The sequence below is a fragment of the Amblyomma mixtum genome, chromosome 2, assembly GCF_055824585.1.
Source record: "Amblyomma mixtum isolate Tamu chromosome 2, ASM5582458v1, whole genome shotgun sequence".
NCBI lineage: Eukaryota > Metazoa > Arthropoda > Arachnida > Ixodida > Ixodidae > Amblyomma > Amblyomma mixtum.
Window position 1 is genome coordinate 263,365,304 of NC_143013.1, and position 17,681 is coordinate 263,382,984.

Consider the following 17,681-nt stretch of genomic DNA (forward strand, 5'->3'; position numbering starts at 1 on the left):
ATTTGTGTCACAAAAAGGCTATTTCAGAGTATTTCAGGGGAGAATATCCCGAAGCAATACACTCAACCCCACTCGCCATCTTTATTGGAATACCGGCTATAGAATGCTCCCGTTTTGATGGAGGCGAAACGCAAAAGGTGCCCGTGTGCTGTGCGATCCCCAGGTGGTCGAAATTATTCCTGAGACCTCCACTGCGGCACCTCTTTCTCTCTTTCTTCTTTCACTCCCATCTTCCTCCCTTCCCTTACGGCGCCGTTCAGGTGTCCACCGAGATACGTGAGACAGATACTGCGCCAATTCCTCCCCCCCCCCCCCCAAAAAAAAAAAAAAATCCAAAGCCAAAAAGCCAAACTAGGCCTTCCGCGAACCACCCACTGAGCGAGCTTGGTTAGCTCAACAGCAAGCATTTAGGGAGCTGCAGGAGTTTTGGTACCCCTGTGTGTGTGCCTAATTCAGGAGACTGTTGAACAGTCTCTTTTCCATGTGCTGAAAGAGTAGTCGTTTTAGTTCGTTGCCGCTTTCATTTCACCGCGTCCCGCATTATACTCAGTACAACCACTTTTAGGAGGTTTAGCCGTCAACTGCGACACAAACAGCAGCGAGTCTACACCTGCCGCAGTGGCTCAGTGCCCTTGGCATTCGGCTGCTGTTCGCCGTCGAGTCAGCATACTAGGGAGATATGTTATGAAAGCATTCGAGCGGCACATTTAGAGGGCAATAACTTATTTTCCATGCGCTCGCTCCGCAGCGGCGCCGGATGTGACCCTGAAAGCCGCAGTGAAGGCCATTTACGCCGTAAGGGGGACAACGAGGGAAGGCAGCACGCTTACAGATGGAACGGTACTTGCGCACGACATTAATGTTGAAAAAAGAAATACGACGAGAAAACTAAGTTAAAATAAACGCTCAGCGCTTTGCTCTGAGATTTCCTCCTTCTCCTGCCCATAAGCGCGAAACCGACCGAACTCGGGTGCAGAAGTCTGTTTTGCGATGAAACTCCTCACTCTGTGTGCAGATCTGCAATGAAAGAAAACGGCCGTTTCAGAAAAATTTTGTCACACAGCGAGACAATTCATCACGAGGGCTCCTTCCTTCGTCAGCCTGCACTTATCGCTCTTACGTTGACTGTCACCCTCGAAACTGCTCATGAATGGCAGCTACAATTACGAAAGCGAGCGTAAAGAGGACATGATCGGAAAAATTCGCTCTCGCTTCGTCATCATGCTGACTGTTCGGCGCAGCGTCGCGCTGGCACTTTTGCTTCTTAGTCAAGAGGTGGTGTCTGCTTCCTCAGCTGGGTGTGACGCACAGAAACGGTGCTTGAGACTCGTGATGGACGTAGACACCGGTGTGGACGACGCCTTGGCTCTGGCGCTAGCGGCGAGCCTGCCGAAGGTGACCCTGGACGCCATCACAGTGGTCGCGGGAAACACCAACTTGTCCAGCGCCTACGACAACACCTTAAGGACTCTGAAAGTCCTAAACCTAACGGACGTGAGTACGCGGCTTTGTAAAGCAGTATTCAAAAGCTTTCATATCGTTTAGCCTGCCAGGCCTGCCAGGGCAGTCACCGATCCTCGCGATGTTGGAGCGAGTCTCTGGTTGTCCGGTCGGCCAGCCTAGCTTATGTAGTGAGAGGAACAGTTCATCGTTATGTTCAAGGCGAAAAGTTGGATTACCGACCTTCTGAGAACGTCAAAGTGTACAACTTTCACAAGTATTCATAGTTATTTAAAAAAAAAAGTGGCAGGGTTCTAACGCAACTAAATCGAGTAGACTTGCGAAAGTGTGTGTTTAGCCTGGTTAGCTTTGCTGAGTCGTCGGCACGTCTGGCGACGATAATAGGCGCAGGTTAAGCACTGATCGATGTTAAGCTGATCTGATCTGTTCGCGACGGAGATGGAAGTTGGTGGAGACAACGATGTGCAATGCACAGTGCGAGAGTGTGCTGGGTCCCTGGGCACTCTGGCATTGTCTTTAATGAGAGGGCTGATTTTTTAGCAAGGTCCGCCCCTTGATGGACCTATTGTTCCGCTCGTTCGAAATACTGTCTACTTGACTCTAGCTCGCTTTCAGCGATTTCAGCGTCTCCACTCCTTGAGCCATGAGTCTCTCCTTGCTACAGCGGATTTTCAACACCTGGCATTTCCTTGGAGTGTGCGGATATGCAGTTCGAGGCAATGTGATGTGTCCATGGCCTTTTTGCGCTGCAGGATACCGCGGCTAAATCTTTATTAATGCCGATCTGGGTTGTCTGTACCCAACTTTTGTGAGTCTTGTGGCAAAATTGAGTCTATAGAACATTTTTTCCTCTCCTGCCGGCGGCTCGCTGCTCTCCGTAGAATGTACAGCCTTTGTCAAAAGTTTGGAGCCCAGGGGGCTTGCTTCTGAAGCACACTGTCTGGTTCGCAATGCATCTCCAGCGCTCCAAATTTGCTGAAGGTAACAAGATTTCTGGTCCTGCCTCCTCCAATGGGTAGGACTACCACGAATGTTACAGGAGTCCCACTGCGAGGCTTAGAAGCAACCCCCCTGGGCTCTAAACTTTTGACAAAGACTGTACTTGGAGATCCCCCCCCGCTCGGCTCGGGCTTCCTCTACGTATTCCGATTCTCTAATCCTTCGGGGCAAGCGCCAAGGGATATGCCCTGAAACCAGTGTGCGATTATATTCACGATTATATAATTTCATCTAGTAGATTCCTCTGCTATAATGTGAATTCACTACTTTTACTTTCCCGTATTTTTTTTTTGTACAAATTCTACTCCCAAAATTATCCAAATACTCCACTTTTTGTACATGAGTGCGTTTGTATCCGCTATGCACCCTAGTCAATCACCCGCCGTGGGTCTGTGACATTAAGCCTGAGGACATCATCATCATCAGTGGGCTGCAGTTTAACACGAAGCGTAATCGGTTTGGCGATAAAGTAGTGCTGTCGTGAAGTGGTCATCGAAGCTCATGTGTACCCGCAGCCGCAGGTTCGAAATTCAGTCGCGGAAATATTTATTTTATTTCTCCATGGGCTGTTGCTATGCTAGGTTTTGCCAAGATCACCTTCAAGATCAAGCTTCAGACAAACTCGGTGAGCCAGTTAGACCTTGCGAAATAGTGCTTCCACTCTGAAAAATGCTCTCTTGTCCGGGGCTCATGGCCGAACTAATTAAGACAGTTGTCTTTACAGGTTAGGCAATCAGAACGATTTCCGAAAGGCTTGAAGAGGCCAAATCAGTGAGAGCACGGTAATTTCATTGCACTTAGAAGAGTTCCCCAAGGTGTAGTAAGTTTTATTGCTCTGTCTGATAGATACATTCGGTTCTCCAGAGCGCACATTGAACTCTGTAACAAAGCTGCTGATGTAACAGTATTCCGTTGCCACGGCAATATTGCAGGATGCCTTCTGTGCGGCTACAATTAGTCAGACGTCAGGCCAAGTGCCGCGCGAACGGAGGCCATGCGTAAGAACGGCTAGCTGTGAAAGCCTGCAAAATCTCTTCGTAGGTGCCAGTCTACATGGGCGCAGACAGGCCCATCGATGGAAGCTTGGAGTACGAGGAGACATACTTCGGGCCCGATAACTACGGAGGCGCTAGTTCGTTGTACGCGACGGGTGAAAACTCGGCTGCCGATCCCGGCACCCCCGCTTACCTCAAGATGATCGAGCTGGCCAAGAAGAAGCCAGGCCGGCGGACGATGGTGCTCACTGCCCCCCTGACAAACATGGCGATCGCGCTGCTTGTGAATCCCGACTTCTTGGAGGACTTGCAACACATCTACATCTTGGGTGGAACGCTTTACGGTGAGAAGCTGCGCTCACGTTCCCTCGCTGTCCGGCGCAAAGCACATCATCATCATCATCAGCCTGACTATGCCTACTGCAGGACAAAGGCCTTCCACATGTCTCTCCAATTAACCCTGTCCTTTGCCAGTTGCGGCCACCCTAACCCAGCAAACTTCTTAATCTCACCCGCCCTCCTAACTTTCTGACGCCCCCTGCTACACTTGCCTTCTCTTGAATCCACTCCGTTACCCTTAAGGACCAGCGGTTATCTTGCCTCCATATTACATTCCGCCCAAGTCCACTTCTTCCTCTTGATTTTGACTAGGATGCATTTAACCTGCGTTTCTTCCCTGACCCACTTTGCCCTCTTCCGATCTCTTAACGTTACACCTATAATTTTCCTTTCCATAGCTCGCTGTGTTGTCCTTTACTTAAGTTCAACCCTTTTTGTTAAGCTCCACGTTCCTGCCCCATAAGTGAGTATCGGTAAGATACAGCTGTTGTATGCTTTTCTCTTGAGGGATATTGGTAAACTGTCATTCGTGATCTGAGAGAACGTGCCAAATGGGCTCCACCCCATTCTTATTCTTCTAGTTATTTCCCTCTCGTGATCCGGATCAGCGGTCACTACCTGCCCTAAGTGGACGTATTCCCTTACCACTTCCAGCACCTCGCTACCAATTGCGAACTGCTGTTCCCTTCCGAGACTGTTGAACATTACTTTGGTTTTCTACGTAATAATATTTTGACCCACTGTTCTGTTTTGTAAAAAAGAGCGTTTCCTGTGCGTGCGGTTGCAAGTACAATAAAAACCGTAACTTCTGGAACTCATGGCGGACTTCATCAACAGCAAGCCGGATTTGCTGGTGAAGGAAGTCCACATCACTCTTTTTTTTTTCATGACACGCTCTGCGGCTTATAGTTGTAGTTGAAGTTGAAAGTTCATTGAGGAATTCAATCAAAGTTACAATTGTATACAGCGAGAGGTCCCACGGTACAAGACCGCGGGCGGGACCTCCCATGAAAATAAATTTCAAAATGCAACAAAATACAAAACACACAACACATTAATTAGCAACGCAAAGAATAAATATAGGTACATAGTGTAATATGAGTTACTGAAATATTTCAATACAAACAATGTAATGCAGGAGAATGTATAATAAAACACTCACAGATGCCGCGGTATATAGGATCAATAAAAAAAAATCACACGTTAAGAGGGAAAAGCTTTAGTTTAACCTTGAACAAAGAAAGCGTATTAGTTTGTTTGATGTCTAAGTTCAAAGAGTTCCAAAATGATATGGATGAAAAATGAAGGCATCGTTTCCCGTAGTTAGTTCTGACCTTAGGTAGTAAAAAGTTATTACGCAGCGCAAAACGTGTGACGATGTTGCTCATGATCGTGCCGGGAGAAAATATGCTCAGCGGGAGATGATGATGAAGAATGATACCATTGTTGTAAAAATAAAGGACCGAGATAGGTAGAACGTTTAAATCTATGAACAAAATGCGGAGAGGGTGACATTCGAGGGGTATAGGTTATGATGCGCATGACTTGCTTTTGCAGTTTTATTAGAGGCCAGAGATGAATATGATAGGCGTTACCCCAAGATGAGATACCGTAGTTTAAGTGGCTGTGGATGAATGCGTAGTAAATGGTGATTAGATAAATTTCTTCATCCGTGCCTTTCCTTTATTTCCTTTTTCCAACAGGCAAGGGAAACGCTCTTCCTGCGGTCGAGTTCAACTTTTTCTCGGACCCCGAGGCCGCTCTGGTTGTTCTTCAAAGGGCAGCTTGCCCGGTTACCATCATTCCTTGGGAAGCTGTTCTTCATGCCACAGTGCCATGGGTTAGTATTGACCTTGTCACGACCCTAGAATGAGTCTACGTTTTGGACTGCGGTAGCCCGGGGAGGGGGGGGGGGGGGGGGGGGGGTGAGGGGGCTCACTCCTCAGATCACGAGCAGAGTCCAGTGTCCAATATGCCGGCATCCTTCGACCTGTTTATTAAAAGTTCTATAGGGAAGAGTAAATTTACAGAGGCCACTTGTCAAAACACGTCGACGATCATGAGAGTAGATAGCGCGTCCTCGTATTTGACAATCTCAAGTATATGCTAATATCCAACATTTTGAAAGAATGGATCCCCCGAGTACCGACAAGTTTCTCCCCCATTCGCCACTTTCTTCCTACCTTTCTCGGTCAGACGGCCGTGCTAACATTCATACACGCTAATTACCGCGGAACGCTTGCTTGTTCCTGCCTCGGAATACATAAAAAGGGGTTCGAACCCGGATTTACTAAGCCGGAGTACCCGGGTTTGAACCCGACCATGTCGGCCGCGTTTCGATGGAGGCGAAACGCAAGAGGCGCCCGTGTGCTGTGCGACGCCAGTGCGCGTTAAAAATCCCCAGACGATAGCTAGATCTACACTATAACGCCTCTACTGTCACATTGCCGCCAAGTCATCAGTCTATACGGAAGTAAAAAGGGAGTAAGATGTCCTCTAGAGCACTTCTCTTTATAAAAGGAATGCGCCGCAGGAGAGCTTAATCCTTTTTTCACTCCTTTCTCTTTAGAGCGTAGCCGCCGCCGTAGCTCAGTGGTTATGGCGCTCGGCTGCTGACCCGAAAGACGAGGGTTCGATCCCGGCCGCCGCGGCACCAGAATTTCTTTGGAGGAGAAAATCTAGAGGCCCGTGTACTGTGCGATGTCAGTGCACGTTAAAGAACCCCAGGTGGTCGAAATTTCCGGAGCCCTCCACTACGGCGTCGCTCATAGCCTCAGTCGCTTTGGGACGTTAAACCCCATAAACCAAACCAAACCAGAACCGCAGGTGGTCGAAATTTCCGGAGCCCTCCACTACGGCGTCGCTCATAGCCTGAATCGCTTTGGGACGTTAAACCCCATAAACTAAACCAAACCAGAACCGCAGGTGGTCGAAATTTCCGGAGCCCTCCACTACGGCGTCTCTCATAGCCTTAGTCGCTTTTGGACGTTAAACCCCATAAACCAAACCATCTTTAGAGCGTAGGAAACCCCGTGCTTTTTCTAAAGTAGAATCTGTGCTCTCTATACAAATCGCTTTTCCCCTTTCATACTTGTTTTGGTAATTTTACCCGAGGACGACATCTGCTTTGACGGTGTCGCGGATACAGAAGCCTGGACTAGGGATGAGCGGGCTGGGAAACAAGAGGAGAACTTTAGGATGAAAAAAAAAAGAATTATTTTTCGCGTTTTTCTTTTTTTTTTTTCACGAGGCATAGAAAGCCGATAGAAAAAAAAAACGGGCGACTTTCTGAATGTGATGTACAAGTATACAAAAAAAAAAGTGCGCTTCGTTCAGTATTATGGTTCAATTTTCAAATATTCCTAGTGTAGGCATGACATCGTGCTTTCTCGTCCGTTCATTAGAGAGCCTTGAACGAATGAGGCACCAAGTACTGTCCTGCGGTATTCTATTTCCGTTCTAACCGAGCTGGAACGAAGACAAATGTCAGAAATATTGGGCGGTCCGTTCTGCGTGAGAAGGAGGCTACACAAGAGGAAAACCTTAAAACTTGATTTTTAAATTACCGTTTGGCCGTAGAAGCCACAACACATGGGTAACGACCTGTAACTAGTTTCGCAATGAAAGCGGTTGTGTAATAAAGTTAAGCACAAAGCGAATTGTAATAAGATAATTCTATTGTACATTTATTTTTCTCGTAAACAAGGCGCAATTTAGAGAAATTTACTTCTTTATTGCAGTGTTTTTGCACACCTTGAACAGGGTAAACAAGTGTATGTGACCTCTGAGGCCAAGTATGTAATGTTGAATGGTGCTGGACAGCCTCCAGGCAGAATGCTGTGCCCTCCGATCGAAGAGGGTACGGCAGCGCGGCATTCCTATAAGCGGCCGGCCAAACTCTCTCATTAGCGTTACGCGGAAGTTGTGACGCGGATTCCATTCGTTCTCTGTTTGCAGAGCACCTACTACGGCATCACGAACAAGACGGGCCCGCTTCAGACGTTCCTGCGAGACACCACCACTTACACCGTTCGGTGCTGCCTGAGTGGGGGCCAGAGCCCGGGTTTCAACGTGGGCGACTTCCTCGCCGTTCTGGCCGCCGCGGTTCCGGAGAGTGTCGAAAGCGCGTTGGTGCAACGCGTGGACGTCGAGCTGGCCGGCGCCTACACCAGGGGGCAGCTCGTGCACGCCTGGCAACCTGATATGCTGCCCCACGTAAAACGCAACGTGACCATAGTCCGGAGATTCGACGTCGACTTGGTCGAAGAGTACTTCAAGCGCACATTCGACCCCCCGCCGGGCTAAAGATGTGAAGGCACAGACACAGAAAAAGACACGAAAAAAAAAGACACGGAAAAAAAGACATGGAGAAAGACACGGAAAAATACACAGAAATTTAGAAAGAAGTCCTTTTTGGTTTTTTTTTTTTTTCAGCGTTGAAAAAACATGAAAAAAAAGTCGAGAATTTCTGAATGAGATTTCGAAGTTTTAGCCTTTCCGGAGTTCGTGCTTGCAGTTTTGCTTCATTTTGTTTTCTTGTTTGTTTTAATAACAACTACAGCGTCCATCGATAAACGACTACGGGAAGGCTACGGGAACGCGTAGTGTCGGATCCAGCGAGACACTCCCGAGTCCAACACGGAGTTATTATATGCCAGTTTTCATTTCCATCTTCTCGGTGCAATACAACGAGTTCGTTTCGCAAATATGATATTCATATCTCCTATGGCCAGGCAGCGCAACTAGAGTGCATGCAGCGCTCAGTGCCACTAACGCTGGCACTGACTATAGTTTGGGTATGCCCCAAGTAGCACCGAAACATTACGATAACGTTACAATTTTGTTTAGGTCAAATGTTATTGCAGTGTGATTAATGTCCTTTTTCCTAACGTTTTTTAATGGTACATATAAATTTTAGAATAACGTTCCCCGAACATAAATTAAACATGTAAACAACATAAATGCAAGACAGCCAAGTAACACACAATGGGGAGCCCTTGTGGGTCCCACAAGAGTAATTGGTCCTGGGGCGACCCTTAGAGTACCTACAGTGGGCCCCCTGTGGGGAATAAGTGGGCCAGCTCAAATGGGGTTTGCCCCTGTCGATTCTGCATGGGTGTCATATCAGCTTTGCTATAGTGCTACCTCATGCGGCATTCCTATATCTAGCCCACGTCAGTCCCTTGTCGGGTACATGAGGGCAGATGCAACTTCCATGTGGGCTCTGCTCGGAAACCCTCTGCTATAGACCAGAATTTTGAGCCTTTCCGGGGCGCGGCCATTTTGCACCGACTGGCGCGCCGCGGTGCGGGCGTTTCTTTGGGGACTGCGGGGCTGCGGCAGTTCCGCGGCCGCGCCTGCATATAGCCGCGCTTCGGGCGCTAAAAAAACATTGTCCAGCATACTTTCGCTGCGTGGCTGTGTTGCAGGAAGTATTTACGTTATCACAGCGATAACATTGACGCGTTTTAATGACATTTAGTTTGACATTCAGGCTAATTGTGCCGGCGCTTAGAACGCGCTCTTGCTTATATCGAATTCCGTCTTGGTGCTCCACCGCAAAGAAACTTTTTGTTCAATATCAAGCTTTAGGTGTGCGGCTAGCATGCAGTTCCAATTCCCATGCACTCTTATTCCTTCCTGCCGGCCGGCCATAAAGCCCCACCCCCCCTCCCCCTTCCACAAACAGGGCTTTCTTGTCGCCGCGCCAGTTTATCAACAAATTATCGCTGTGAGCTCAACTGAGTCGCAGCGCCAACAGAAAACAAATTTTGTCATGGTTTATGCAACCTGGTGCATAAAAATCCAGCTTTCAGTAATTCTGAGGTCCGAAGTCGCGTTATTTTATTCAGCAGCTCTCGCCGCGTGTGAGAGCGTTGTGTAGCCGTTTGGCTAAGTGTGGAAATGTAATGAAATCGCGCATATTTTTCTATGAATAAGGTAGATAACGCACCGCTGCGGTGGCTCAGTGGTTACGGCTCTCGGCTCCGGCCCAAAAGACGCGGGTTCGATCCCGGCCGCGGCGGCCGAATTTCGATGGAGGCGAAATTCTAGAGGCCCGTGTACTGTGCGATGTCAGTGCACGTTAAAGAACCCCAGGTGGTCGAAATTTCCGGAGTCCTTCACTACAGCGTCCCTCATAGCCTGAGTCGCTTTGGGACGTAAAACCTTAATAAACCAAACCAAACTAAGTTAGATACCAACAGCAGAAAGATACTATAGATAAACCTTTACCCCCCAGATACTTCTGACATGCGTGCGGAAAAAGCAGCTGAAATCGGTAGCGGTCGTTCTTACAATCCTGTGCATGAAATGTGTTTAATGGGAACAAGAGCAAGCTCAGCGCAAGGATGCCGAACACGTATTGATCGAAAACACGCGCTCCGTCCGGACAACCTTCAGTCTGCAGCTCGCCTATCCAGTTACTACTCCACTGAGTCAAATCAATAGATCTACATTCTGATGCATAAAATTATCGTAGATGATATCGCACGTAAAAGGCGACAACAAACGACACGACAGCGCAGAAATCTGCTTAGAAGTGCCGGTTTCCAGTCCGTACACTACCTGGTCGACTACCCTCGGATGTCACGTTAACGGGTAACTGCGCACAAGATAACCGCAGTACTGTCTGGAAGAGGGAAAATGTGAGTAGTGACGCACAGCACACACTCTCATAGGTTAGCTGATGGAGCACAGCAACGGCAGAAGCGAACACGTAAACATGCGTTCTACGCGCGGCGCCGGCGCGACCCGCAGTCCCTCGGGCCGCGCGCGCCGACAGATGGCGACTGGTGTCGAGAGTAGGAGCGCGCCCGCAGCCTGCGTGCGAGGGTAAAAAAATCTGGTCTATAGCCCCAATGGGGCTGCCCGTGCGAAACCGCTGTAGGGTCCTACATAGGGCGTGGTGGGGCTGCAAAGCAGGCGTGCCCAAATGCTCCCCACATCGGTCACTTTTAGGGCACTTGAGGGCAGGTGGAACGTAAATGTGGGCCCTGTGCGTGAAAAGCCTCGTTAAGCCTAACTGGGGCTGCACACACCAAACACACCAACATGAACCAACTCGCCCAAACTAGAGTTTTACTTTACACCAAACTGCTTAGTTCTCACATCGGCCGTGCCCACAAGCTGCCCACACCGGTCCCTTGCCGGGGTCTGCTGGCCGATGAAGTACAAATGCGAGCGCTATACGCGAAAATGATGCAAGCCCAAATGAAGCAGCCGATGCAATCCCGCAGGCGGTACTATATCGGCCACAGCAGGCTAAACCACCGGCATGGCTCAATCTTATTATGCACGCATTTTTTTCAATTCACAAATTAGTATTATACGCACCCATAACTTACAACGAAAACTTAACGTGCGTCCTCCTGCAGGCTTTACTCACAACTCACCTAAATGTGATCCATGGGTGTGCTGGGTGAGATAACATCAGGCAACGCGGTCCGAATACGGGCAGCCCCATATGGGCTATCGCATCGATCCCAAAGGGACCTATCGGGGCGTTTATTGGCATCCCATTGGGGTTACTTTACTTACGTTATCATTTGTTGCGCCCGTGAGTCGAGTGGCAGCCAGAAGTGAAAGATGGGAACTCGATCACAATACGAACCGTTATGCAAGCGAATTATTAAAGCGTTATACCAGGTGTCCCAGCTAAATGTAACCAAGCTTTTAAAAAACACGGGGTGTCCTAGCCGTCTGAAACCAAATGAGTGTTGTTTAGAGTCGCGTGACCTAGTCTGCAGTATTTTTTCGTTCTTCAAGGTGGACTAATTAGTTAAGCTTAATTAACTAACTTTTTAATTATTGACTTTAGGAACAAAGTGTCAATGAAAAAGTTGTAGATCGCTTTGAGAAATAGCTTACTGAGAAATTTTCAGCAAAGTAATGTTTACGTAAACTAGTTTTTACCGGCCTTTAACTATAACCCGCACATTAAGAAAAAGCTTCCACATGACAACTGTGCCACTTCAACGTCCCAAGACGCGCCTTAAAGAATAAAATCCGTTTTTTCTGAAGTCCTCTCCTCGATGAGGCTTCGGGTGCACATTGGGGCAGAGAAGTGAGCGAGCAGCTGGTCACGTGACAACTTTCTTTTAAGGCCAATAAATGAAGCTACGTAAATCGTAACTTGACGGAAACAGCATTACTAGCGGTTTTTCCAGGTTATCTAAAACTTTTGCATTGACACGTTCTTCCTGAAGTCAATAGTTAAAAAGTTAGCTAATTACACTTATCTAATTAATTAACTTTGAAGAGCGAAAAAAATACTCAAGATTAGACCCCGCGACTATGAACAACCCTGAGTTGGTTTCACTGGACTAGGACACTTCGCCTTTTTTAAAAGTTTGGTTACATTTAGCTGGGACACCCGGTATACGAAACTATAACAAGGCACAGACCAGGGGGGAACTCATAGAACATTCGTTAGATGGGAGATTGGAAGGGCATACACCGAAAGATGAGCACGGTGACAATGAATGCCCACTAATGATGGTTACTGATTGTCAATACGTTGATGATGATGATGATGATGATGATGATGATGTCCTCAGGCTGAATGGCACATACCCACGGCGGGGGATTGGCCAGGGTGCATAGCGCATACTATAGTGCCTAGAATATACTGGCCAGTATATTCTAGGCACTATAGCGGATACAAAGCCACCATAGAGTTTCTTACTATTACCTAGAGGGAAAGCTGGCGGCCCGTCTATGGGAGTTTGCATGGCGACCCCTCGAGACCACTTCAGCCACCATGGGCGCTCAAAGCATCATGGGGCGGTGAGCTACTTGTTGCGGAACTGCAACTTTTGGCCAAAAAATAATAGAAAAATAAAGCTGTTCGATAACTACGAATGTCCTAACATTCAATATCTTGTCTAATGATTGCAACAAATGAGCAGAAAAGCATTTAAGTGCAAAGTTTGCCCAAAATAAGAGATGACTAGCTTTCCTATTGGCTAAGTGATGAACACTACAAAAACAAATATTTCGTAATTAACAGGCGCACTTTTAAAAGTAAATATTGTAGCGTGCAACGCCAAAAAGAACACCCGCGCAGAGACGAAAAACCTGCGGCGGTCCCCTAGTGGTTCGAGCGCGCGCGAGAGAGCCAACTTCTTCCTCTTCTAGCGCATGCGCTACTTCTGTCTCTTCTTCGAATGCATGTATCACTGCCCCGCTCTTCTGCAGCATCGACACGATGCGGCTGGGAGTGAAAAGCCAGCGAAAGGGTAGAACACAGCTGCAGTGGACCGCAGTTCAGTCAGGTAGCCGGTCGTGGTAAGGCTTCATGCGAACAACGTGTACGACTTCAGTTCGGTGCGACCGGCGCGATGAACAAGCTGTCGGGGCGGGAGCAACTGCATAAGTCACATCACTGATGCGGCGCACTACTTCGTAAGGGCCGAAGTATCGGCGCAGCAGCTTTTCAGAGAGCCCGCGGCGACGAACAGGTATCCAAATCCACACAAGGTCGCCGGGAGCATAACTGACGAAACGGCGTCCACAGTTGTACTTAGTGGCGTCAGCCTCCTGTTGACGGTGGATGCGCAGGCGGGCCAGTTGACGCGCTTCCTCAGCACGCTGAACGAAGGTATCTACGTCGATGTCAGCGTCAGAGTCGCAGTAAGGGTCGACGGGCAACATAGCATCCAACGGAGTGGTCACCTGGCGACCGAAGACAAGCTGAAAGGGGGTCAGTCGGGTTGTTTCCTGCAGGGCGGTGTTGTACGCAAACGTTACGTACGGCAGAATGGCGTCCCAAGTTCGATGCTCGACGTCAACGTACATTGATAGCATGTCGGCTAGTGTGCGGTTGAGTCGCTCTACCAACCCGTTTGTCTGCGGGTGATACGCCGTAGCACGTCGGTGGCTCGTGTGCGTCAGTGTCATCACAGACTGGGTTAAGCGGGCCGTGAAAGCAGTTCCCCGGTCAGTAACAACAACGGCGGGTGCTCCATGACGCAAGACAATGTTGTGGACGAAGAACTGCGCCACTTCAGCAGCAGTGCCTTTGGCAAGAGACGTGGTCTCAGCGTACCGTGTGAGGTAGTCAGTCGCAACGACTATCCAACGCTTTCCAGACGAAGACTTCGGAAATGGGCCAAGGAGGCCCATGCCCACTTGATGGAAAGGGGTCTTCGGTGGATCGACGGGGTGAAAAAATCCGGCCGGTTTCAATGGAGGAGTCTTCCGACGTTGGCATTCACGGCATGTTTTGACGTAGGCCCGCACCGATGGGAGTAACCTGGGCCAATAATACTTTTGTCTAATCCGCGCGAGTGTACGGCTGACTCCAAGGTGGCCGGCGGATGGTGCATCATGACAGGCACTCAAGATCTCAGACCGCAGCTGTGATGGTACGACAAGTAGGAACACTTCTTCGCTGTTGGCAAAGTTGCGCTTGTAGAGAACACCAGACCGTAAAGTGAAGGTGTGAAGCCCTCGAAGAAAAACACGCGGAATGGGAGCTTCACTGCCTTCGAGGTAATCGATGAGCGGCGCCAACTCCGTGTCCGCCCTCTGAAGCTGCGCCATTTGGGTGGTACTAACAGAGCCCAGGAAAGGAAAATCATCGGTGGTTTCTTCGGTATTGATTGGGATAGGCGCGCGCGACAGACAATCCGCATCCTGATGCTTGCGGCCAGACTTGTAAACTACTGTTAAGTCGTATTCTTGCAAGCGTAAGCTCCATCTAGCCAAGCGTCCTGAGGGGTCTTTGAGGCTCGCCAGCCAGCATAAGGAGTGGTGGTCGCTTACCACACGGAAGGGTCGTCCGTAGAGGTACGGTCGGAACTTGCAGATGGCCCATATCACTGCAAGACATTCTTTCTCCGTCGTAGAATAATTGGTCTCGGAGCGCGTAAGTGTCCGACTAGCATAACTGATGACCCGTTCTGCACCGTCTTGCCACTGGATCAGTACTGCACCAAGGCCAACATTGCTGGCGTCAGTGTGGATGTCCGTGGCAGCATGCTCGTCGAAATGGCCGAGTATCGGAGTGCTGTGCAGACGGCTGCGAAGCTCGACAAATGCAGCCTCTTCGTCGGTCCCCCACAGGAAGGGCGTGTCGTCACGAGTCAGTGCGTTCAGCGGTTCCGCGATTTTCGAGAAATCTTGAATAAAGCGCCTATAATAGGAGCACAGGCCTAAAAACCGGCGAACGGCCTTCTTGTCAGTTGGGCGTGGAAAACCTGAGACGGCAGCAGTCTTGTCAGGGTCCGGGCGAACACCTTGTGCGCTGACAACGTGACCAAGAAAGCGAAGTTCCTCAAAGCCAAAATGGCATTTCTCGGCTTTGATGGTGAGTTGCGCGGATTTGAGCGCTTGTAGCACAATGCGCAACCGCTCCAAGTGTTGGTCAAAGGTGGGCGAAAATATAACGACATCGTCCAGGTACACCAGGCAGGACTGCCATTTCAAGCCGGAGAGGACAGTGTCCATCATGCGTTGGAAAGTGGCCGGTGCTGAGCACAGACCAAATGGGAGCACTTTAAACTCATAGAGGCCGTCAGGCGTCACGAAAGCCGTCTTCTCCCGGTCTCTCTCGTCCACTTCGATTTGCCAGTACCCGCTTTTAAGATCCAATGACGAGAAGTATCTGGCGTTCCGCAATCGGTCGAGCGCGTCATCTATCCTGGGCAGCGGGTAAACGTCCTTTTTGGTCACGCTGTTAAGTTTCCTGTAGTCCACGCAGAAACGCAGAGTATTGTCCTTCTTTTTGACAAGAACCACAGGCGATGCCCACGGACTGGTGGACGGCTGAATGACATCGTCTGCAAGCATCTCGGCAACCTGATTCTGAATGGCTTCTCTCTCCACCGGGGAAACACGATATGGGCGCTGGCAGACGGGTCGCGTAGTCTCGTCAGTGATGATACGATGCTTGGCGAGTGGAGTTCGGCCGACCTTCGAGCACGTAGCGAAACAGTCCGCAAATTCTGCCAAGAGGGCCGACAGAAGATCCCTCTGAACCGACGGCAAGGCAGGATTTATTCTGACTGACTGAAGAACGTGATGTGGGCCAGCATACTCCGGAGAGGGTCCTCCCACGGTGCACAAACCTGGAACCTCAGCAACGTCGTGGAGGAAGGCAATAGCCATGCCTTTGGCCAGGTGCTGATATTCGTTGGCAAAGTTAGTCAGGAGGACGTGGGTGCGGCCGTCACGTAGTTGGACGAGACCTCTTGCAACGGCAAGTCCCCGCTTAAGCAGCAGTGGACTATGGCTGTCCGCTAGGCCCTCGTAGTCATGAAAGAGGTCGTTCCGCACGAGCACCAGAACACTGCACCGCGGCGGCACCGTGACGTCGTTCTCGACAATGCGCAGCGCGTTGCTGCAGGGATCGCGGGAGTCAAAGCGCGCCACGGCCTGTTTGGTCGAGAACGTGACACGTGCCTCCTGAAAGTCAATCACAGCGCCGTTCGACTGCAGGAAGTCGATCCCCAGAATCAAGTCTCTGGAACACTCGGGGAGTACGACAAATTCACCAACGTACGTAAAACCACTAATCCCAACTCTAGCCGTGCACTTGCCCACAGGGGAAATTAGGTGGCCACCAGCGGTGCGAATGGGGGTCCCCGTCCACGGTGTCAGAACCTTCTTAAGTTCTCCAGCGAAGGCACGGCTCCTAACAGAGTAATCAGCACCGGTATCGAGCAGCGCGGTAATGTCAGTGCCATCAATTGTCACACGCAAATCGGATGCAGCGTATCTGATACTGTCGCTGCCTCTCTCTGGCCGGGTATCGTCGGCTCGAGGGTTCCGCGATGGAGGATCTTGACACGTCCCGACGTCAGCGGCCTTGCCTCCAGAGGTCGCTGGTGTTAGTTTTCCCGACGCGGACTCGGCGAGCGACGGCCAGCAGAGCTACTCTGGCGGCCAGGGCTGGAAGAGCGATAACGGAGAGGCGAAGGGGAACGGGACTCGCGCCTTCCAGAGTAGGCAGGGTTCTGGCGTGCCCAGAGATGCTGTGCAATCTCATGCGGTCGTTCGCCGTTCTGAGGGCAGGGTGCGTCGGGATGGAAACCGCGAAGGCCCACTTGGCGGTACGGACAGGCGCGGTAGAGGTGACCAGGCTCCCCACAGTGGTAGCAGAGAGGCCTGCGGTCCGGTGTACGCCACAAATCCGACTTGCGAGGGCGTGGCCCAGCTGTAGCAGATGCGGTTGCAGAATACGTGGCGATGTTACTCACGGAGGTCGACGGGGTCACACCGTAGCCAGGCACGCTTGCGTGACATGTGCCGATGTTGCTCACGCCAGGCGTTGGGGTAATGGGACCGTAGCCTGTCGTGCGACGTACAACAGATGCGTACGTGGGTCGGTCATCGAACCGGGATGGCGCTTCGGGGACAGGAGGTGCCTGCGCAGCCTGTCGCACCTCGTTCCTGACAACTTCGGACAGCGCTGCCAGCGGCGCAGGTGCAAACTGAGGCAGATGGATCCGTTGCAGTTCCTCCCGGACAACGGAGCGAATTAGTTCACGCAAGGTGTCTGCACTGCCGCCGAGACACGACGAAAAGCCTTCGGGCACCATGCAGTTGATGTCCCGGTTGTACTGGCGGGCCCGTTGTTGCAGCGTCGTCTCCATCGTGGTCGCCTCGGTTAGAAATTCCGCCACCGTGCGGGGTGGGCTGCGCACGAGGCCCGCGAACAGCTCCTGCTTAACCCCACGCATGAGATGGCGCAGCTTCTTCTCCTCTGTCATGTTGGGGTCGGCGCGCTTGAAAAGACGGGCCATGTCTTCGGTGTACATGCGCACGCTTTCGTTCGTGCGCTGATTTCGGGAGTGCAGCGCAGCTTCGGCCTTCTCCCGGCGGTCAGCGTTGGGGAACGTAGCCAGGAGACTCCGGCAAAACGTCTCCCAGGTGGGAAGTGTA

General features: G+C 50.4%; 1 protein-coding gene across 1 annotated transcript; it reads left to right on the top strand.

The window, feature by feature from the left end:
* Positions 1-966: 966 nt before the first annotated feature.
* Positions 967-8,174, top strand: LOC149363837 (nucleoside hydrolase-like). The gene is made up of 4 exons (XM_089569990.1): positions 967-1,494; positions 3,502-3,799; positions 5,498-5,634; positions 7,752-8,174. Exons 1-4 carry the CDS (start codon positions 1,147-1,149, stop codon positions 8,097-8,099), a joined length of 1,131 nt encoding a protein of 376 aa, XP_089426116.1. The 5' UTR covers positions 967-1,146; the 3' UTR covers positions 8,100-8,174.
* The last annotated feature ends 9,507 nt before the right edge of the window (positions 8,175-17,681 follow it).